The sequence below is a fragment of the Theropithecus gelada genome, chromosome 16 (genome assembly GCF_003255815.1).
Source record: "Theropithecus gelada isolate Dixy chromosome 16, Tgel_1.0, whole genome shotgun sequence".
NCBI classification, from domain to species: Eukaryota; Metazoa; Chordata; class Mammalia; order Primates; family Cercopithecidae; genus Theropithecus; species Theropithecus gelada.
Window position 1 is genome coordinate 3389599 of NC_037684.1, and position 19568 is coordinate 3409166.

Here is a 19568-nt window from a genome sequence, read left to right on the forward strand (position 1 = left end):
AAAAGGCTGAATAAGGGAGAAGCCACTCCTTCTGCCTTTGAGCAAGGACACTGGTCTTCTATTTTCGGACTCAGACTTGGACTCAGCGAATGGTGGACTGAGCCACCATTGGCTCTCCTAGTTCTTAAGTCTTTGGACTTGAACTGGAACTATCTCTATGAGACACCCTTTTTGGTTCTATTTATCTAGAGAATCCTGTCTAATACAGATATTGGTAATGAAAAATGGGGTGCTGAGGCTTTGAAACTGGGTAATGGGTAGATGCCAGAAGAGTTTTGAGGTACATGCTAGAAAAAGTCAAGACTGCCATGAAGGGACTGCTAAAGGTAATTCTGGTGAGGGCTCAGAAAGGATAGAGGAGATCTGGAGAAAATACTTCCATCTTCTTAGAGAATACATAAAGAACCACGAACAGAATATTGGTAGAAATATGGATGGAAAAGCCCATTCTAACGAAGACTCAGATGGAAACAAGAAACATATTAGTGGACAATGGAGAAAAGGCAATCCTTGTTATAAAGTGGCAAAGAACGGGCTGGATTGTGTTTGTGTTCTAGTATTGTGTGGAAGGTAGAACTTGCAACAATGGAATTGGACATTCAGCTACAGTGGTTTCTAAGCAAAGTGGTGAAGGAGTGGTTTGACTCCTTCTGGCTGCTATAATAAAATGCAAAAAGAGAGAAATGAATTGCAGAAGGAATTGTTAAGCAAAAGGGAACCAGAACTTACTTGGAACATTCTCGGCCTGTGCATATTGCAAAAAATGAGAAAGCATGTTTGGAAGGGAACACCAACAGTGGGGCTGACTGACCATATAAGGATGGTAGTGTTGGTGTGAACCACAGGCCTAATCAGCCATCTCAATAGAAGTCAGGATAGAGAAGGGATTATGCAAACAGAAATACTGCAAGCTAGGATTAAGGGAAACAGAGAAAATGAAATGGAATAAAGGAAGACTGTGACTATGCATTATCGTTCAAGAAAGGGGAAGAAAGATCCCCAAAGGCAATTCAGTGATGATCATCAGGGCTTCTACTCTCATCACATCCACCATGGGTGGGGATCGGGGAGCAAGGCTGTCTTCACTTCAGTTTCAAAGGCTAGGACCACTGCCCAGCAGAGTTGTGTGGGCAGGGCTTTTGTAGAGAGACCTGTGGATGGCACTCCACTGAGCTGAAGGGGCAGGACCACCACATGAAGCAATGAGGGTGACACTGCCACTCAAGCGCATCTGGAGAGCAGAGCATCAACCAAGGAGGATTATTCTCAAGTCTTAAGACCTAATGGGATTTGCCTTGCTAAGTTTTAAACTTCTTTGGGACCTATCACTCCTACTTTCCTTCTGATTTCTCCCTTTTGAGATAGGAATATCTATCCTATGCTTACCTCACCATGGTATTTTGGAAGTGCTTAACTTACCTGATTTCACAGGTTCGCAGCTGGCGAGGAATGTTGGCTCAGAATGAATCATTCTTGGTCTTACCCATATCTGATTTAGATGATATTTAGATAAAACTTTGGACTTTAGGCTTCAGAATTGATGCTGGAATGTTTTGTCTTTTAAGGATGTTGAGATGGAATGAATATATTTTGTATATGAGAACATGAATTTTGTGGGTTCCCGGGCAAAATATTATGGACTTAATGTCTGTGCCCCCTGCTAATTCATATGTTGAAGCCCTATCCTCGAAAGTGATGGTATTTGGAGGCAAGGCCTTTGGGAGGTAGTTAGGGTTAGATGAGGTCATGATGGTGAGTCCCCTGTGACATGTCCTTATAAGAATAGGAAGAGACCAGAACATGCTCTCTCTCTCTTTCTCCCCACCAAGTAAGAACACTGAGAGAAGGTGGCTGTCTGTAAGTGTGGAAGAACACCCGCACATGAACATGCCAGCACCTTGATCTTAGATTTCCCAGCCTCCTAGGACTGTGAGAAATAAATGCCTATTGTTTCAGCCACCCAGTCTAGGTATTTTGTTATAGTGGACTGACTAGGGTTTTGTTTTTGTTGAGTTGTAGGAGTTCTTTATATCCATATTCTGGATATTAACCCCTTATGATTTGCAAATATTTTCTTCCATTCCATGGGTTGCCTTTTCACTCTGTTGATAGTGTCTTTTGATGCACAGAAGTTTGAAATTTTGATGTAGTCTAATTTATCTATTTTTGTAGTTATGATTGTTATCTGTGAACAAAGCCATCATAGTTTGGTCTAATTGTACTGAAAGATTTTTTTTTTTTTTTGAGACAGAGTCTTGCTCTGTTGCCCAGGCTGGAGTGCAGTGGCGCAATCTCAGCTCACTGCAACATCTGCCTCCCGAGTTCCAGTGATTCTCCTGCCTCAATCTCCTGAATAGCTAGGATTACAGGCACATGCCACCACACTCAGCTAATTTTTGTATTTTTACTAGAGACAGGGTTTCTCCATGTTGGCCAGGCTGGTCTCAAACTTCTGACCTCAGGTGATCCACCTGCCATGGCCTCCCAAAGTGCTGGGATTACAGGTGTGAGCCACTGTGCCTGGTCTGAAAGATTATTTTTATGACTTTGTCGATAAATGGCATTTGGTTAAAATAAGATTATTATTGGCCGGGCGTGGTGGCTCAAGCCTGTAATCCCAGCACTTTGGGAGGCCGAGACAGGTGGATCACGAGGTCAGGAGATCGAGACCATCCTGGATAACACGGTGAAACCCCGTCTCTACTAAAAAATACAAAAAACTAGCCGGGTAAGGTGGTGGCCGTCTGTAGTCCCAGCTACTCGGGAGGCTGAGGCAGGAGAATGGCGTAAACCCAGGAGGTGGAACTTGCAGTGAGCTGAGATCCAGCCACTGCACTCCAGCCTGGGCGACAGAGCGAGACTCCGTATCAAAAAAAAAAAAAAAAAAAAAAGATTATTATTATTACTACTATTTTTATTTTTGAGACATAGTTTTGTTCTGTTGCCCAGGCTGGAGTGCAGTGGCTCAATCTCAGCTCACTGCAACCTCCACCTCCAGGATTCAACCAATTCTCCTGCCTCAGACTCCTGAGTAGCTGGACTACAGGCATGCACCACCACACCCGGCTAATTTTTTGTATTTTTAGCAGAGATGGGGTTTCACCATGTTGGCCAGGCTGGTCTTGAACTCCTTACCTCGTGTGATCCGTCTGCCCTGGCCTCCCAAAATGCTGGGATTGCAGGCATGAGCCACTGCCCCCGGCCAAAATAATAGATTCTTAATGCAATGTCTTTTTTGTTACCTGGAACTGGCCTTTAATTTTAATGATATGCTGTTTACTATTTAATTTCCTACTACAAGCTACATTTGAACCCACAAACTGACCAGATGAGTTTGGGCACACTTAATGAAACGATTCAATGCTGGTTTATTTTGTGGTAAGTGATGGAGAACTCCAAACAATCTGTAGCAGTCAAACATACAAAAATCAATCTCTTACCATATAGCTACGAGGGGCATTCAACTGGCAGGTAAGATAAGTTTCTTTGCTCTGAGTCAGACTAAAGCCTTTAGATTTAGAAATAGCTTGGCAAACACACTAAATATAAGACATTACAACAGATTAGCAAATTTTGATTTTTTAATAGTTGCTACTAGGTTTTCTTCATTTCTTATTTCTATAAGTAATCCTTTTCTTGTGAATAAAAGAAGCCTGCAAAAACCCTCTGCTGGTCAAAGTGACAAAGTATTGCCAAAAACTTTAAAAACAGGTCTTTATGGTTCTTCTTCTTTTTTTTTTTTTTTTTTTTTTTGTAAGACAGAGTCTCGCTCTGTTGGCCAGACTGGAGTGCAGTGGTGCGATCTCTGCTCACTGCAACCTCCATCTCCTGGGTTCAAGTGATTCTCTTGCCTCAGCCTCCTGAGTAGCTGGGATTACAGGCATGCATCACCACGCCTGGCTAATTTTTTTTGTATTTTTAGTAAAGATGGGGTTTTACCACGTTGGTCAGGCTGTTCTCAGACTCCTGGCCTCCCAAAGTGCTGGGATTACAGGTGTGAGCCACCGTGCCCGGACTTTATAGTTCTTAATAGCTTGACAATTCAGTACTGTGAATAACAGAATAGACTTCCATTGCCTCATCATTAGGTAATTTTTTTGGAACAACAGTATTCCAGTGGATATTGAGTCAATATGTAAAGCTTGAAATTGACCCAGAGAGCTTTAAATCTGACCTCCTAGAAAATATAAGAATTCTTTTTTCATTCTAATGGGAATATGATTATGATGCCTCTGGTACACATTCAGTTAAAATTTATTTTGGGTTTCTATCTCCTTAGCCCTATGCAAAATAATGACACTTCTCTTTGCTAAAGACACTGAGAAATTAAGCTTTAAGCCCAAAATTTATGTGATAACCAAGTCAGGAAAAATACTGCCAATAATCTCAGTTACTGATGAAAAGGAACTATTTTTATATTAAATTATAGTTTACAAGAAGGAGGTATATATCAACAAACACCTGATAATAATAATAATAATAATAATAATTTGTTTGTTTGTTTGTTTTGAGACGGAGTCTCGCTCTGTTGCCCAGGCTGGAGTGTAGTGGCATGATCTCAGCTCACTGCAAGCTTCGCCTCCTGGGTTCCCGCCCATTCTCCTGCCTCAGCCTCCTGAGTAGCTGGGACTACAGGCGCCCACCACCATGTCCAGCTTATTTTTTGTATTTTTAGTAGAGACGGGGTTTCACCATGTTAGCCAGGATGGTCTCGATCTCCTGACCTCGTGATCCACCTGTCTCGGCCTCCCAAAGTGCTAGGATTACAAGCGTGAGCCACTGCGCCCGGCCTGATAATTATTAAAGAAGCATTCCCTTTAGCCAGCTTCTTCACAATGAGCATGCTTATTGTATCCTTTCTCTGTATCATCTAGAATGGCTCATTTGAGTTCAGAGGATACAAGTTTGGTAACATTGAAATGACCATCTAGAACTTACCAGACCTGTTTCTTGTGGGAGGGAGTTACTTTCAAAAACCCCTTAAAGGAGATAAAATAAATGTTATTTTATACTTCCTAGATTTCTCTCACAATTGTTTTCTTTTAATGTCAGTGGGTACTGGCACCCTTCTAACAACATGCCCACTATTCCATGAGGGGGGGTAAAAAGGTTTCACTGCATTTTAAAAGATTGCGTATGTTACTCAGTATACCCTTTGTATAAAAACAAAGTCAAATATTTACCAATCTGCAATAATTGCCAAAATTTGTCAAACATGAATGAAAAACACAAGTACAAAACTGAAGGCTGAAATGTTCTTCAGTTGATATTTTCCTAAAAGGTAAGGAAAATTTGCTTTTTTATTACCCTAAGATAATTCCTTGGATGCTTGGGTGAAAACTGAGCCAAAATTGACCTTTCTGCCTCTTTTTAAACCAGTGTACCATTTTAAAATCTTTCTGAGTCAGTAACTGGATTCCTAAAGCAATCACTCCCACTCTTTCTTTTTCAAAAGAGAGGAGAGTCCTGATACGTTGTCTCGAACTCCTGGCCTTAAGCAATCCCAAGTAGCTGGAATTACAGGCACAAGCCACCATGCCCAGCTGCAATCTGGTTTTTTGAGAGACCAAGGAAGCATGCTGGAAAACAAGGATAAGCTAATCTGATAATACTGAAAAAGAATTAGAGAAAAAACAATAACTACTACAAAAATATCCTATAACAAAAATGCTGTAGGATATAATGAACAAACATACCTCCTGGGCTGTGACCGGCATTCTTCCTCCCCACTGTCTGCCTCCTGTATAGACAGAAAATGAAAAAAAAAAAATTAAAACCTGAGGTTTCATATCATAATATCACTAGTACAATTTTACTAAGTTTCACATGTTGTATACTTGAACTAAATTACTCATGTTGTATACTTGAACTAAATTCTTGTCATAAAAAGTGACTTCAACTAACCCAGGAGGTTGATGTTAATAGAACTTATTCCTGGAGGTAACTTCAACAATAGTCCATGAACAAATTTCATTGACAATGAAGTGCTACTCGTTAAAATAATTACCTCTGAAAACCAACTAAACATGTTATTTTACTGTTATGCTACTTCAGCTTCAAAATGAGTGGGCATTCTGACTACCACCAATAAATCTCATCAAGATAACCTATTAATGATTCTGATCCCCAAAGAACAACCTAAACAATGAACACCACTTAAAAGAGAGTGCTCATGATCAAATCACCATCAATATCAACATAATGGCTACCACTTATTGAGTACTTACAATGTGCTAGGCACTGTGTTCATCAACTTAAGTACATTACTCTACTTATTCCTTATAAACCCAGAAGGTTGATGGTACCAATTATTTTTAACTTATTCAAATACACACAATAACATAGGATAAATCAATGTGATATAAAAGCACTGATGGTTAATGACCCACCCAGGGATGCCAAACAATGACAACAACAAAAAGCACTGAATCATAGTTCAATTACAATATTTATTTCTTCTTAGTGTGGCACATAAAGTAATAGAAAGTCTTGTAACTTATGGCAACTTAGACTCAATGAATATTTTACAGATGAAGAAGCAAAAGGGAAATAAGTTGTCCAGGGAGACTCATGTGGTGAAGAATTAAAATGAAAAAATATTGACTCCCAACTAGCTGAAAAAGCTTATCATTTACCTCTCCCTGCCCTGGGTTGAAAATTGGTGTATGTTATGATATTATACAGATCTTCACAGAGGCAAGAATATTGACATGAAGGAAAAGTGAGGAAAGATGGAGAGGCTTTTTCTTTAAATTTGCTCCCTGACAATTTGTATTTGTTCTTTCATCACTTTTGCCCTATCTGGTAAACACAGAACTATTAGGTAGAAGGAGAAAAATAATCTCAGAGAATATGTGTACTGTCTGCCAACAAGCCACCTGCATTTTCATTTATGAAGCCATCCTCATCTACCTTTATATCATTTGGCCTCCATTCCTGGGCAGCAAAGGCTAGCCCTATAACTTTAATTCCCATGTTACTTTCATTATTGATTTCAAACATGTCTTTCTCTCTCTCTCTTTTTCTTTTCCCCCCCACAAAGGAAGAACAAAACAAAGATTCTGCTCCCAGAGGGAGTACAGGTAGAAAGTGTCATAGTGTATTACACTCTTTGCATATAAGAGAGAGGTTTTAGGTTAGAAAGGTATGCCCTGTAGAGACTGAAAAAAGGTTTAAAATGGGAAAGAACTATCTCTAGAATCAATAATCAGAACATGGAAAGTTTGCAAGAATGAAAATGAAAAGACTCAGATAAACAAATGTAAATGTTAGATTTTTGTGCCCAAAGGAACTGTAATAAATAGATATGATTTCCTGGAATATCATTTAACAAAGAGTGCTTCAGTATTGTTATTATTAATATATCTCAAATTATAATGTAGTCTTCTCACATTTTTTCCTTTTTTTTAAATTTTTTTATTTTTTTAAAAGATGTTGTCTTGCTCTGTCGCCCAGGCTGGAGCGCAGTGGTGTGATCTCGGCTCACTGCAACCTCCACCTCCCTGGTTCAAGCAATTCTCCAGTCTCAGCCTCCCAAGTAGCTGGGACTACAGGTGCCCGCCACCACACCTGGCTAATTTTTGTATTTTTTAGTAGAGACGGGGTTTGGCCATATTGGCCAGGCTGGTCTCAAACTCCTGACCTCAGGTGATCCACCCCCCTTGGCCTCCCAAAGTGCTGGGATTACAGGAGTGAGCCACCGCACCTGGCCACATTATTTTTTAATTGTACTAAATATTATATAAGAATATGCTTAACATACAAGTTATGAGGTACAATAAAATGAGAACCTATGAACACGATTCCACCTAAGAGCTATAATAGTACCAACACTGTTGCTTCTACCTGTCTGCCTCTTATCTCCCATTCCTCTTTCTATTATGTGACTACTGTCCCAAAGTTTATACTTTTTTTGTTTCTACCTCATTTTATTATTTAAAAAATTTCAAACATAAAATTGAAAGATCTTATAGCAAACTTGTATATCTACCATCTAGATTGTATATATTTTCTATGCTTTTTTTTTTTTTTTTAACAGAGTCTCGCTCTGTTGTCCAGGCTGGAGTGCAGTGGTGCAATCTCAGTTCACTGCAACCTCCACCTCCCGGGTTCAAGTGCTTCTCCATTCTCCGCTTCCTGAGTAGCTAGGATTACAGGCATGTGCCACCATGGCCTGGCTAATTTTTGTATTTTTAGTAGAGACGGGCTTTCTCCATGTTGGCCAGGCTGGTCTCGAACTCCTGACCTCAGGTGATCCGCCCACCTTGGCTTCCCATGGCCTGGGATTACAGGCGTGAGCCACCATGCCCAGCCAATATTTTCTATACTTTTTTAAAAAATCATATGTTTATTCATCTCTCTTTCCATCTATCAGTCCATCTTATTTTTTGGATGTGTTTCGATGTAAGTTACTGATATCAGTACATGTGCTTTTAAATGCATAATAATTAATTAGAATTCAGTTTTTCTTTACAGTTTTTTCCTTTCCTTTTTTGTTTAGAGATAAGGTCTTGCTCTGTCACTTGGGCTACAGTGCAGTAGCATTATCATAGCTCACTGCAGCCTCAAACTCCTGGGTTCAAGCAATTCTCCTGCCTCACCCTCCTGAGTAGCTAGGACTACAGGAGCACACTGCTATGCCTAGCTAATTTTGTTTTTTAGTTTTAAATTTTTGTAGAGACGGGGTCTCACTATGCTGTTCAGGTTGGTCTCAAACTTCTGGCCTCAACCTGTCTTCCTGCCTTGACCTTCAGAGTGCTGAGATTATAGGCATGAGCCACCAGCACCTGGCCAGTTTTTTTTTTTTTTTTTTTTAAGGTAAAATTTATATACAATGAAATATACAATCTTAAGTGCCCCATTTAATGAGTTTTGATAAATGTATGTGTCTACGTAATTCAAACTGCTATCAAGAAATGGAACATTTCCATCACCTCAGAAATTTTTCTCATAGCCATTCCCAGTCAAAATGTGGCACCACCCACTCCTCAGGCAATCCTGTTTTGATTTTCCACCACAGATTTTTGCCATAAAAATTTAGTACACAGGATATGATTCCATTGTTCATTAAATGGGATTATATACTATGTACTACTTTATGGGAGGATTTTTGAAAAACATTCAGCATAATGTTTTTGAGATTTATCCCATGGTGTTGTATAAAATAGCAGTACATTCCTTTTTATCACTAAGGATTCCATCACATGAATATACTAGTTCATTTATTCATTCTCTTATTGATGGGTACATTTGGGATATTTGAGTTTTTGCCTATCATGAACAAAGTTATTAGCCAGACATGGTGGTGCTTGCCTGTCATCCCAGCACTTTGGGAGGCTGAGGCAGGAGGATCACTTGAAGCTAGGAGTTTGAGGCCAGTCTGGGCAAAATAGCAAGTCTCTACCAAAAAAATAAAATAATTAGCCAGACATGGCACCTGTAGTCCTACACTGGAGCCTGAGGTGGGAGGATTGGTTGAGCCCAGGAGTTTGAGGCTGCAGTGAGCTATGATCACGCCACTGCATTCCAACCTGGGTGACAGAGTGAGACTCTAACATTAAATAAATAATGCTATTATGTGAATATTCTTTTGTGAAGTTTTTTTGGGGGGCGGTTGACATATGCTTTTATTTCTTTTGGGTCACAAGACAGATGCATGTATAGTTTTATATAAAATTGCCAGGACTTCTCCCAAAGCATTTACACCACTTTATACCCTCATCAACAATGCGTGAGAGCTGTAACTTTAATTGGCAATTATTTTCCCCTGTGGTTATTGTTTTCTAGGTTCTCAGAAACCTTTGCCTACCCTCTAGTCATGAACATAGTCTATCATATTTTCTTTCTTTCTTTTTTGAGACAGTCTCGTTCTGTTGCCCAGGCTGGAGTGTAGTGGCGCGATCTCGGCTCACTGCATCCTCTGCCTCCTGGGTTCAAGTGATTCTCCTGCCTCAGCCTCCCAAGTAGCTGAGATTACAGGCATGTACCACTGTGCCTGGCTAATTTTTGTAGTTTTAGTAGAGATGGGGTTTCACCATATTGGCCAGGGTGGTCACGAACTCCTGAACTCTTGATCTGCCCGCCTCAGCCTCCCAAAGTGCTGGGATTACAGGCGTTAGCCACCGTGTCCGACTCAATCTTTTATATTTTAAAGAAGGTTTCTTTAAAGAATATCAATAGGTCATATTTTTGGCATATTTAAATTTTTACAGAAAGAACATCATAACCATTATGATTATTATCGTTATGCATATTACATAACCTCACTGAGTGTTTATTCTATACTAACACTGTTCTACCAACATGTGAGATGGCTATTATAATTATCCCATTTTAGGAATGAGGAAATTGAGGTACAAACTGGTTATTGCTTTTTGCCCACAGACAGCATTTGAATCTTATTTTATCTATTATGACAATCTTTGCCATTAACTGTAGTATTTAGTACATTAACATTTAATACAATTTTTGATATTGTTAGATTTGTGTCTACTATGTTACTATTTATTTTCTGTTTGTCCCCTGTATTTGTATTCCTCTCTTCTTCCTTTTCTGCCTTCTTTGGTATTATTTGAATATTTTTTAGAATTTTGTTTTAACTTGCCTATTGGGTCTACCTCTTTGCATTATTTATTCCCTTGTTTTTTAAAAAATTACATATGCCTGTATTCTTAAACAATGTATTACCATTTTTGATTGTTTGAGGGCTTAAAAACTGTGTTATACTGTGTATAGTTTTCTCAATATGCTTTTTAAAAACTAAATATCATGCTGAAAAGATTCATCTACTTATTCATATAGCTATAGTTCACTCATTTTTGATGGGGTAAAATTAGAATATATCATAGTTTATCCATTCTATTTACACAGACTAGATTGTTTCTATTTTTTTGGTGACATACACAATGCTGCTATCAGCATTCTTGTACCTGTCTTTTGGTGTACATGCAAAATATATCAACAGTATATATACCTATGAGTGAAACTGCAGGGTCATAGAGTAAATAAAGGTTCAACTTTACAAGATAGTACCAAATTATTTTCCAAAGTGGTTGTACTGATTTATACTCTCACCAGAAAGAGTAAGAGTTTTAGTTGATCTAAATTCTAGCCAACACTTAGGATCATCAGGTGTTTTCCATTTTTGCCAATCTAATGTTATATCTCATTATGGTCTTAATTTGCTTTGTCTTGAGATTAACTAATGAGGTTGGGCATCCTTTCATATGTTTATGGGCTACTACTAGTTTCATATCCTTGCCCTTATTTCTAAAATAAGCACACCAAAAGAGGGATAATTCAAATTATTTTCAGTTTTTTGGTGGATTTTCTACCTATGAGAATTGTGATAAGAATATGTGGATAAGTAAAAAGCAAAAACACCCTTGATGCTTTCTTATAGGGCACAAGCAGCCAAAACCAGTTATGTTTACAGGGGTGAACTACATTTATTGAGTACTAGTATGGGCTAGGTACTTTAGATGTTGTTTCACTGAATGGGTACCACACCCTATGGGACTTATTCAAGGTCATAAATGGTGGAGTCAGGATTTGAACGTGGGTCTATCTTTCTGCTATAATCAGTTGCATCTAAACTAAGAATCTTACTTTGATACTTATACCCGAAGATGGCAATTCGGAGGGAGCTGAAGAAGGAATATCTTTTTTCATGGCTTATAATAAAGTAATATCCTTTGCATCTTTCCTCTATGACTTCTACACTTTAAAGTAGTGCCAAAAGTGTAGAAAATTCCTTTGTCTCCCCAAAAAAGCAAATCAGAACAGTGTTTTTCATACAAGATCCCCAAATAATTTTTTCTTTATGTTTCAATAGCCAGCCAAATGAATAATTTGCTTTCCCTTCTGTTTACTTCGAAACAGAAACTTGAGGGAAAAAAACCTCAGCATATCAAGGCATTGTCTTAGGGTGAAATGGATTTAAAAGGAATGAAAAAAATGTTCAATTATGTTAATTTCAGCAGAATTCACTGCCAAAAAAGCAAAGATACAACATTTCTTATTTAATAAGAGTAACTATCAGGTAATGCAGTTATCTTGAACAGTAGCATTCAAATGGTAGCCAAAGGTGGAATGCTTACCATTCTATTTTAACAAGTGCAGAAACCAGATATAACCATCTTCCTTGTCAAGTAACTTCACACATTGTTACTGAAAAATGCCAAACAGTCAGTCTGTTCAAAACATTGGAAATTACCAGGAGAAAAGTGTAGAGACAGCTCTTAGTTTCTTAGTGAACAGAATACTTTCTGATACATAGGAGAATATCTAATTAATTAAATGACTAAATACATGTTTGTTGGCTTTTTTATGATCTAATTTCCAAGAGCCCTATTGTTAAATAGCTTTTAAAGAGTATAATTACTTCTTACGTTCTTAAGAAAAAATTGACCTAGAAAAAGTATTACATTTAATTTTAGGGTGTTCAGGAACCATTAAGTCTTTTTTTCTTTTCTTTTCTTTTTTTTTTTTTTTTTTTTTGAGACGGAGTCTCGCTCTGTTTTTTTTTTGAGATGGAGTCTCACTCTGTCACCCAGGCTGGAGTGCAGTGGTGTGATCTCGGCTCACTGCACCCTCTGCCTCCTGGGTTCAAGTGATTCTCCTACCTCAGCCTCCCGAGTAGCTGGGATTACAGATGTCTGCCACCATGCCCTGTAATTTTTGTATTTTTAGTAAAGATGGGGTTTTGCCATGTTGGCCAGGCTGGTCTCGAACTCCTGACCTCAAGTGATCTGCCTATCTCAGTCTCCCAAAGTGCTGGGATTACAGGCATGAGCCAACATGCCTGACTCCATTAAGTATTAATTGAAAGATTAAAGCATTCTTATTAATCTGTTTACTACCTCATCAAAAAAACAGGTCACTAAATAAAATATGTCTGGAAAATACAGAAGCACCCAAGTAATATTTGCTGAGACACAGGCTTGGCGGAGGGAGATGCTGCCAGCCTTAAACACTGGGCTAGCAGAGTGTTAAGCAATATTTTCCCAAATCTTATTCAAGATTCTTTACACTTTCTATTTGCTCCAATCCAAGCCATCTCATTTATCATTCTCCAAATGTACCAGTTGACTTCCCTTGTTCATGCTGTTGTATCAACCTAGAAAGCCCCTCTCCCCTCTCCTATATTCTTTTCCAGCCTTCAAAGCTAGTTTCAAACACTAGTAGCTTGTGACATTTCTTTTTTCTTTTTTCTTTTTTTTTGAGACGGAGTCTCGCTCTCTCTCCCAGGCTGGAGTGCAGTGGCGCGATCTCGGCTCACTGCAAGCTCCGTCTCCCGGGTTCACGCCATTCTCCTGCCTCAGCCTCCTGAGTAGCTGGGACTACAGGCGCCCACCACCACGCCCGGCTAATTTTTTGTATTTTTAGTAGAGATGGGGTTTCACCATGTTAGCCAGGATGGCCTCGATCTCCAGACCTCATGATCCGCCCACCTCGGCCTCCCAAAGTGCTGGGATTACAGGCGTGGGCCACCGCGCCCGGCCTGTGACATTTCTTTTATCACCTGACTGATGCTCTCTGTCTCCCTCCAAACCTAACGGTTACTGCATCATTCTTGTAGTACTACCAATTCTGTTTCTGGGTCACAACTGCGTACTTGTTTTATCTCCCATCATCAGATTGTAATCTCCTTAAGGGCAGGAACCATGCCTCATTGCCCTTAGCATCTCACTCTGTGTTTGGCACAATGCCCTATGTGCAGATGGAACTCAATAAAGAGTCGAATGAGTGACTGGAGCAACTAACTAATGCCATGTGAACGCTTGAAGCTAACTAGCTATACATTTTCTGCTAGTAAGGACTCTATGCCAGTTACATTTTAGCCTTTCCAGGTTAAAAGAATGGTTTTTGTTGCTCAGGAGTCGCCTGTGGCTAAGTTCTGGCAATACCTTAATACCTCACCCAAAGGCTTTCCTTTTGCTTAAGCATACAAAATCATTTACTTGCTCTCAATTTTTAAAAAATACTATTTTTTTTTTTGAAAGATGAGATCTCGCTATGTTGCCGAGGCTGGTCTTGAACTTCTGGCTTTAAGCAATCCTCCTGCTTCAGCCTCCCAAAGTGCTGGGATTACAGGTGTGAGCCACTGCACCCAGCCCACCTGCTCTCAATTATATATTCATTCATTCTCATTCATTCATTCATTCATTCAACATTCATTGACTACCTATTATGTTTCAGATACTAGGCACCAGGAAATGAAAGTAAGCACAACTGTCCTTAAACAGTTCATATTGTAGTGGGGGAGACAGTTCCATAAAACAGAAATTATAACAATATGTCATTTAGGCCTACAGCAGAAGGACATACAAAATGTTATAGACACAACAGAGGAGGAAGTGACTAACTGTGGTGTTGGGAAATCCTTCACAGTTATTTTTTTTTGGCTGGGCTTGAACTAGTGGGTTTTTGTCAGATGGAAAATAAGAGTATTGGCCAGGCATGGTGGCTTATGCCTGTAATCTCAGCACTTTGGAAGGCCAAGGTAGAAGAATCCCTTGAGGCAGGAGTTTGAGACCAGTCTGGGCCAGATAGCGAAACACCGTCTCTACAAAAAAATAAAAATAAAAAAAAAAGTAAGTAAGAGTATTTCAAGGAGAAGAACAGACAAAAGAGCTGAAAACTGTAAAAGAATGACAGTCTGATAAATTTGGGGAAGAGCAGCTGTGCATTTTTGAAGCAAAGGTATAGGTATTGGGGGTTAAGGCTATCAAGTAATATTAGTGTTATGAGTCTATAATGATGGAAATTCCAAGATAACAGTTCTATGATCAGAAAAGATGGTTGTGAATTGTCAATTCACTGGATATCAGATTATCCATCAGTTACCTCAGCCTTTGGAAATAAATGAATAGTAGGAGGTATCTATCAGACAGGAAAAAGGAATCTAGTAGTCTTTCTAAGAGACAGTATGTGCTTTGAAACTGGAAGAGATAATGCCATGCTTCTGGCTTTTGAAAAAAGTGGATATAAAACACACAGGCTTGAGGAGGAATAAAGGCACCAGGCCTGCCACTTGGCTACTTGAAAGAGAAGGCTTAGATCCACTGCTAGAAACAGAGGAAAAACAGCTGTTTGAGTTATTTATTGCTTTATAACAAATTACTGCTTTATTATATTTCATGATTTTATGGGTCAGAAATTCAAGCAGCACTTAGCTGGGTGATTCTTTAGTTCTACATGGTATTGCTAGGGGTCATTCAGTGCTATTCAGGTGATATTTAGTTAGCACATGAGCTGGCATGGAAGATCTAAGCAGCTTCATTCATATGTCTAATGTCATAGCCTAGATGGGTGGAAAGCTGGGCTCAACTGGAAATGTCAACTGGAATGTCTAAACATGATTTCTAATTTATCTTGGGCTTCCTCAAAGCATGGTATCCTCAGGGTTGGTCTTCTTGAATAATGGCTCAGGGCTCCAAAAGGGCTAGTCCTCCTAAAGGCTAGGCTCAGAGCTGGCATAATGTCATTTCTGCCACACTTCATTGGTGTACCAAAAAAGTCCAACACAGATTCAAGGAATTTGTGAGAGGAATTAGATTCCCCTCGCGCAATGGGAGAAGTAGCAAGAATTTGTAGCCATCTTTAATCAACCCTATCAACCCTGGTGATTAACTGAATAGGTAGAAAAAATGAACAGGAAAGAAAAACAGGTAGTTAATGATAGTGAATGAAGTAGAGCTCCTAAAGGCTAGGGCCATAGAGCTATTTAGGAGGGTAAGGCAGCTAACTCTTAGGTCAGTGCAAAGTGGACTGAAGGCCATATGGATATTTTTACAGGCTAATGTCTATAAAGAAGTGTTCTCCTTATTGGGAGGCTAAGGACAAGAAAGGACCTGCAAGTGTGGCAGTAAAGACACACAGTATGGTCCAAGACCAGAGTGTATACCTAGGCACTCATAATCTGAGAAAGCTGGTTTGGAAAAGGCTCAGACATGATCACATCAGGAGTTCCCATATAATCTGACCTTGTTTTAAAGTCTAATTTAGATCAAGATATATACTATTGGCTGGAATCAGGAATCAGATATTCAATTTAATCATATTTTATAGAGACATGACATGCATTAAAGTAAAAATAAGAAAGTCAGAGGATTCTGGAATACTTACAATTAAAATCAAAGTCACATTATGCTTATTAATGTTATGACAGGGTTTAAGAAACCTTAAATAAATAAACTTTCTTCCCTATAATTTTCAAGCAGTAGAAAACCTCTGTGAGACACCTGCTATTTCTCTAGTGTTTCTTTCAAACTCCTTTAAAATACAAATACGTGTGAATCACAGTCGGGATGATCAGCAATGAAAAAGCGAGCTTGATTAGAATTTTGCTGAAATAGCTTTGATTCTAAAGAATGAAAAGTCTTTGGATAACAGCTAATTTAAGAGACATCACAGTCCAGTCAATGCCCTATAGAAAATCGGAGCTCTGGATGTGAAACTGTTACTGGATGTCTTTTGTCTTCAATCCTTATTCCACTTTTTAAAAAGTTATTTAATGTGTGTACTTGTGACAATTTCAGAGTTGTTATACAGTCTTTTCTATCACTAGAGATCAAATTCATTGGTTTTAGAAAGCAACAAGTCTTTGTCATTGTTGTTGTTTTGTTTTTTTGAGCCAGGGTCACGCTCTGTTGCCCAGGCTGGAATGCAAAGGCACGATCGTAGCTCACTATAACCTCAAATTCCTGGGTTAAGCGTTCTCCTGCCTCAGCCTTCATGAGTTCACAAGTAGCCAGGACTATAGGTGTACACCACCACATCTGGATTTTTTTTTTTTTTTGGGAAGAAATGAGGTCTCACTAAGTTGCCCAGGTTGGTCTCAAACTCTTGGCTTCAAGTGATCCTCCCACCTTGGCCTGCCAAAGTGCTAGGGCTACAGGTACAAGCTACCACACCTGGTCATAAAAGGCAACAAGTGTTCTGAACCTGTCACATCTGACAGGCATGCAATATGGAAACTTCACAAGTCACTGGTTACCTCTGGGTTCCTTTTAGAACTTTTTTGGTAACAAAAAGCTCCAGGCCTCATGCCTATAAATTACTATTACTATTATTATTATAATTTTTAGATGGAGTCTCGCTCTGTCGCCTAGGCTGGAGAGCAGCAGCATGATCTCGGCTCACTGCAAGCTCTGCCTTCCGGGTTCACGCCATTTTCCTGCCTCAGCCTCCCGAGTATTTGGGACTACAGGCGCCCACCACCACGCCCAGCTAATTTTTTGTATTTTTTAGTAGAGACCGGGTTTCACTGTGTTAGCCAGGATGGTCTTGAACTCCTGACCTCATGATCCGCTCGCCTCAGCCTCCCAAAGTGCTGGGATTACAGGCGTGAGCCACTGTGCCCGGCCCTCATGCCTATAAATTCTTATTCTTTAGCTCTGACATTGGTCCACTGGTGTGCTGGAGCTGGCTAGGTTGTTAGATAACAATTGTTACATTTTTAGGAACCTCGTGAGACACATTGGTAGCCAAGGCAGATGTGTTTATCAGCAAAATCAGCAAATGCTACACATAAGCCCCTGCTTAGAAAACAGGCTTTTAAACATTTACCAGCATACAACAAGTTGTGGGGCCTGGGAATCAGTACATGAAAAAAGCTCTGTAGATAACTGATAAGCAGTTAAGACTGTAAACCTTTGGCTTAAAGGTTTGGAGAAACAACATCAAAAAGCCCAGGGTACACATAGCCTCTACCTACTCAAGGTACCTGTGCTAGGTAACTAAGGAGAGCAGTATGATTATAGAAACTCAGCTCTCAAAAAAAAAAAAAAAAAAAAAAATGTCCCTTCCTAGACTGTAAGCTCTGTAGAGCAGGACTATGTTTTTATAGTGCTAAGCATACAGAAGATGTTCAGTAGATATTAGACAAATTAATAAATGTAGTCCAAGATTTCACAACCAGTAAGTCGGAAAACCAGAAATAAACTGAGGCTAATTTCACTATATTTTGTACTTTTTTCCTCCGTTAAGTTATTAGTCATATACTTGGTTTGCCAATCCAGGATGCGTGCTTAAATATGGGGCAGACAGCATGCGGCACCCATCATAAGATAGTAAGAAGACTCTGCCTCTGTGTCATTCTCTTGTTTGCCAGAACCAGAAAAGTCAACAGTCTCTTCATGATTATTGTCTCACGTGAACCACCCTGGAATGAATGCCAGGTAGGTATGATTACAGCCTTATTTTTCAGTTGATGAATCTGCCTCACGGAAGTGAGAAAATTTGCTCAAAGTAACCTAAGAGTACACAGCCAAGCCAGGATTCTGTCTGAAAAGATCAAATACACCTTCTGCCAGAACAGGTTGCTCCTCTTGTATTAAAGGAATGTTCCAGACTCTGCTCCCTTCTATTCAGGTGAAATTCCAGATCCCACTTTCTGAAGACCCCACACTTGGTCCATTTCCTTCATTATAGCCTGAGCCCTCAAGATGGACATAGAGTCTTATGTTCAGCCAAGGCATACTGATACAGCTGTACTAACTTAAAATATTGAAATAGTGGCTGCCTGGAGCCCCTCTAAGTATGTCACGATCCAGCAACAACCAGGTAAATGCCTAGTGCAGCAGGGGACTTCCAGATTTTGCTCCCATCTTTTCTGATTGGTTGATGGCTATACCATACTAGTTGTGAAATATTTTGAGTATCTCCTCCTCTACTTATAGCCACATCGCTTCTGTTCTCTAAACTTTGGTTTAAAACTCTTTAACTGTGATCTTAGCTTCACCTTGGGGATCCTGCCTGTATGCCACTTTTGCCTATATATGTTTTCTTGTTTGTCTGTCCTACCAGCTATACTAATTGCTTAGCCTGGCTTCTGGTTTTAGCACCAGGCCTCTGCTACACATGATTACCACGCTTCCACAAGAAACTTAAACAATAAGAGGCACTCACAACACTTGGAAGAGGCTAAATAAAATCCATCTGTTTTTTTCTTGTAGCATTAAACATTCGAATTGTTCATGGATATAAAGAACAAGAAGACTAACCAAGGTTACAAACGGAAACATTATCTAGAAATAAGGACGAAGAACATGTAAAAAAGGATAATGAAGCAACGCCGATTACTTAACAAATACTCCTAAATGAACAGCATAATTTTCTCAAACTTTCTAAAATCACTTTCAAACTACAAAGTAGGGAAATACAGTTAGTGGCCCAAGTAAAAAAGAAATTAGAATATTTAAGATGTAGGTATACTGCCAAGACAGTTTTCATTAGGGGGAAATGAATTGTTACTATGTTAATATTTTAATATTTATATTTAAATCTAGACAATTAGCTTTTCAGCTATCAATAGAGGAAAAGAGTCAGTATATTGAATATCTCTGAACAGCAAATAATCAATATACTCACTGAAAGCTGCTGGAGTCTACAGGGGACACAGAAAAGTGTGAAACAGTACCATACTGAAGGAGGTCATCTGCCTGAAGGGGTAAGGCTGTTTTATCTGAAAAGTTGATCCAAAATACACAGTATAAATGTATGGCACAGGAAGTACATGTCACAGGAATTCAGAATAGATATGAAGAAAAGGGAAGAGCAGTAGA

At 39.3% G+C, this 19568-nt stretch overlaps 1 protein-coding gene across 2 annotated transcripts in view; it reads right to left on the minus strand.

Annotated features, from left to right (window-relative positions):
• The window catches only part of SSH2 (slingshot protein phosphatase 2), a 303418-nt gene that overhangs the window by 164160 nt on the left and 119690 nt on the right, over nt 1-19568 (minus strand). For both annotated transcript variants that reach the window (XM_025363691.1, XM_025363690.1), the window contains one exon: nt 5697-5740. In XM_025363691.1, coding sequence (XP_025219476.1) covers nt 5697-5740 — 44 coding nt within the window. The remainder of the gene's footprint in view (nt 1-5696; nt 5741-19568) is intronic.